At 41.9% G+C, this 2,663-nt stretch overlaps 1 protein-coding gene across 2 annotated transcripts in view; it reads left to right on the top strand.

Moving 5' to 3' along the window:
* Window positions 1–1,720, top strand: part of LOC122532357 (CAPA peptides-like) — a 7,874-nt gene extending 6,154 nt beyond the window's left edge. The window contains exon 4 of one of the 2 annotated variants that reach the window (XM_043661077.1): window positions 1,344–1,720. In XM_043661077.1, coding sequence (XP_043517012.1) covers window positions 1,344–1,423 — 80 coding nt within the window. In that variant the 3' untranslated portion in view covers window positions 1,424–1,720. The remainder of the gene's footprint in view (window positions 1–1,343) is intronic. The other variant, XM_043661076.1, reaches the window with a different exon arrangement.
* Window positions 1,721–2,663: the final 943 nt, after the last annotated feature.

Raw genomic sequence — 2,663 nt, 5'->3', positions numbered from 1 at the left:
TTTTTTTTGTCCCTTCGTGCAACTTGACCAACGATTTATCACCGTTTCATTGTGTACACTTGCTCGATTATGCTTGAAGCATTTTTCTTCGCTCTCTCTCTCTCTCTCTCTCTCTCCGCTCGCGCGCACCAAATGTTTCGACCTCGATATTTCGATACAGCCGCGCGAAAATCTCGACCCCATCGATACGTGATCCGGGAACAAAAGTACAAGCGCGTTCGTCGCGAATGTTGTGTTGATGCGCGGCCCAAATGCCAATTTAATTTTTCCCCTTCGCGCGGATACTGTTTCACTCCTCGCCCCTCCCCTGTGTCTGGCCATCGGTGGCACTCGAAACGTACCGCGAATAAAACTGACTGTTAATGCGTTATTTATACCGGGTGATCGTCGACACACGCGGATGAGAAAATGTTGCACGCGCGATTCGAGGCGTTAGGGTTGAAAGCCACCAACGTTAGGGAAAAGAACAGTGCTTCATAGTGCACGAAGTGAATCTCTCTCTCTTTCTGTCTCGCTGCTTTTTTGTTTTTTATTTTTCGTAGATTGAAATTTTTGCGAATTTACGAGAAGTTTAAGAAACCGAGCGTAGATTTGCAAAGTTTGCACAATGCGCGTAAATATTGGAATCTCTCGAGCAAACTTCCCGCGTTCTTGTGGCGTGTGGAGGACGAAGCGAATCCCTTTAGCTGAGGGAGGGGCGTAAAAATTTGCATAAAGATCCATTTGCGGTTTAACCACTGTAGATCTCACGCTGGGAAACTGAGAGTTTGCCCTCGCGTACGTGATTTTCGTTTACCTGCGCAAACACACGTAGATTTAGAAATCAATCGCCCGCTTTAAACGTTTGCGATTTTAAATTTCCTCATTTTCAACGAGGCATAGTGCGAAAATTTATTTGTTGCTTGCAATGAAACAAACATTTATTAACGGTAACCCATAAGTAATGTTTCCTACAAATTTAATAAACATTGCCATCTAGTGACAATTTAACTTTTTTACGACACAACTTATATTCCAACACTTTTTTATGTACATATAGTACACAGGACCGTTTCTCTATTTTCAACGAAACATTTAAAAATGTATTTTCTCTCGCAATGAAACGAACATTTATCTTTTCACGTACGTGCATATAACCGTTTCTTATTTCCAACGAAACGTTTGGAAATTTACTTTCCTTGCAATGAAACAAACGTTTATTTCTTTTTATGTACACACGTAGAGCCATTTTCTCTTTAAGTAATATCAAACTTAATCATAAAGTCTTGCTTTCAACAGCGACGAACGTGATGGTACAGATTGTTACTTGTTGTCTTGTACCTTTGGTCACTGATTAATTTCAGGTTCTCGAAACAGCCAGCCGAACGGTTACACGCCGCGACTTGGCCGCGAGAACGACGTGGACCGAGCCGGCTGCAAATGATCTCCGAGGATTTCCACGCCCGCCCCCCGTATGGAACCCACGCGATCCGATCTAACGTATCTCTATCCGGTGACCAGCTGCCCGCAACGACGCCAAACGAACTTCCCTTAATCCTTAAACCAGGAGGTTTTATCACAGATAAAAACAGAACACGAGCGACACACAAATTCACGAAACATTGTCGTTCGACGAATTTATCAAACATATTTCCCCGCATGTAACGTTGGCCCATTGAATTTTCGCTGACGCACGAACGAGGGTAATAAAGCTGGTAAAACGATGTTTCTTTCTGAATGTGCCTGAAACTCTTTCTGCTCGACGAAACCCATCCCAATTTCTCTTCACCAAGAAATTTCCTTCCATCCTTTTCGTCGATACATCGATTCGGAATTTTCGTGGCTTCTTTCGGAAGAGAGAAATCGCTCGCCCGCGAATCAAGAACGCAGGCATTTTCGGTTCCTAAATTTCTGTTGCCAGAGGAGCCAAGAGGAGAAGTTCTCTCTCTTGCTTGCGCCATTAAACACTTGCGCTGGCAACTCACTGCGGACCGTAACGAGCGACCGAACCGTATACGATAATTCGTCGCTTTCTTTTTCTTGAACTCGTCGTGCTATGATATCACTGGATAGAAATTACTGAGAAATAGTAAACTTATTCTTTGATTTCCCTACTTTGTTTTCCTTAAATATACTTGAAACTGAGAAAATACTATAATTTTAGGACAAAAAAAAATTGTCGACGTGCGTGGCACGTCATTGCAGCGCAAGAGGTTAACCACTTGCGCTGACAAGTAATTGCGGACCGTAACGAGTGACCAAACCGTATACGATAATTCGTCGCTTTCTTTTTCTTGAACTCGTCGTGGTTTGATATCACTGGATAGAAATTACTGAGCAGTAGTCAATTTATTCTTTGTCTTCCCTATTTTGTTTTCCTTAAATATACTTGAAACTGAGAAAATACTATAATTTTGGGACAAAAAAAAATTGTCGACGTGCGTGGCACGTCATTGCAGCGCAAGAGGTTAACCACTTGCGCTGACAAGTAATTGCGGACCGTAACGAGTGACCAAACCGTATACGATAATTCGTCGCTTTCTTTTTCTTGAACTCGTCGTGGTTTGATATCACTGGATAGAAATTACTGAGCAGTAGTCAATTTATTCTTTGTCTTCCCTATTTTGTTTTCCTTAAATATACTTGAAACTGAGAAAATACTATAATTTTGGGACAAAAAAAAA

Source organism: Frieseomelitta varia, unplaced genomic scaffold (assembly GCF_011392965.1).
Source record: "Frieseomelitta varia isolate USP_RPSP 00005682 unplaced genomic scaffold, Fvar_1.2 scaffold_450, whole genome shotgun sequence".
NCBI classification, from domain to species: Eukaryota; Metazoa; Arthropoda; class Insecta; order Hymenoptera; family Apidae; genus Frieseomelitta; species Frieseomelitta varia.
This window is presented reverse-complemented; position numbering and strand designations above follow the sequence as displayed.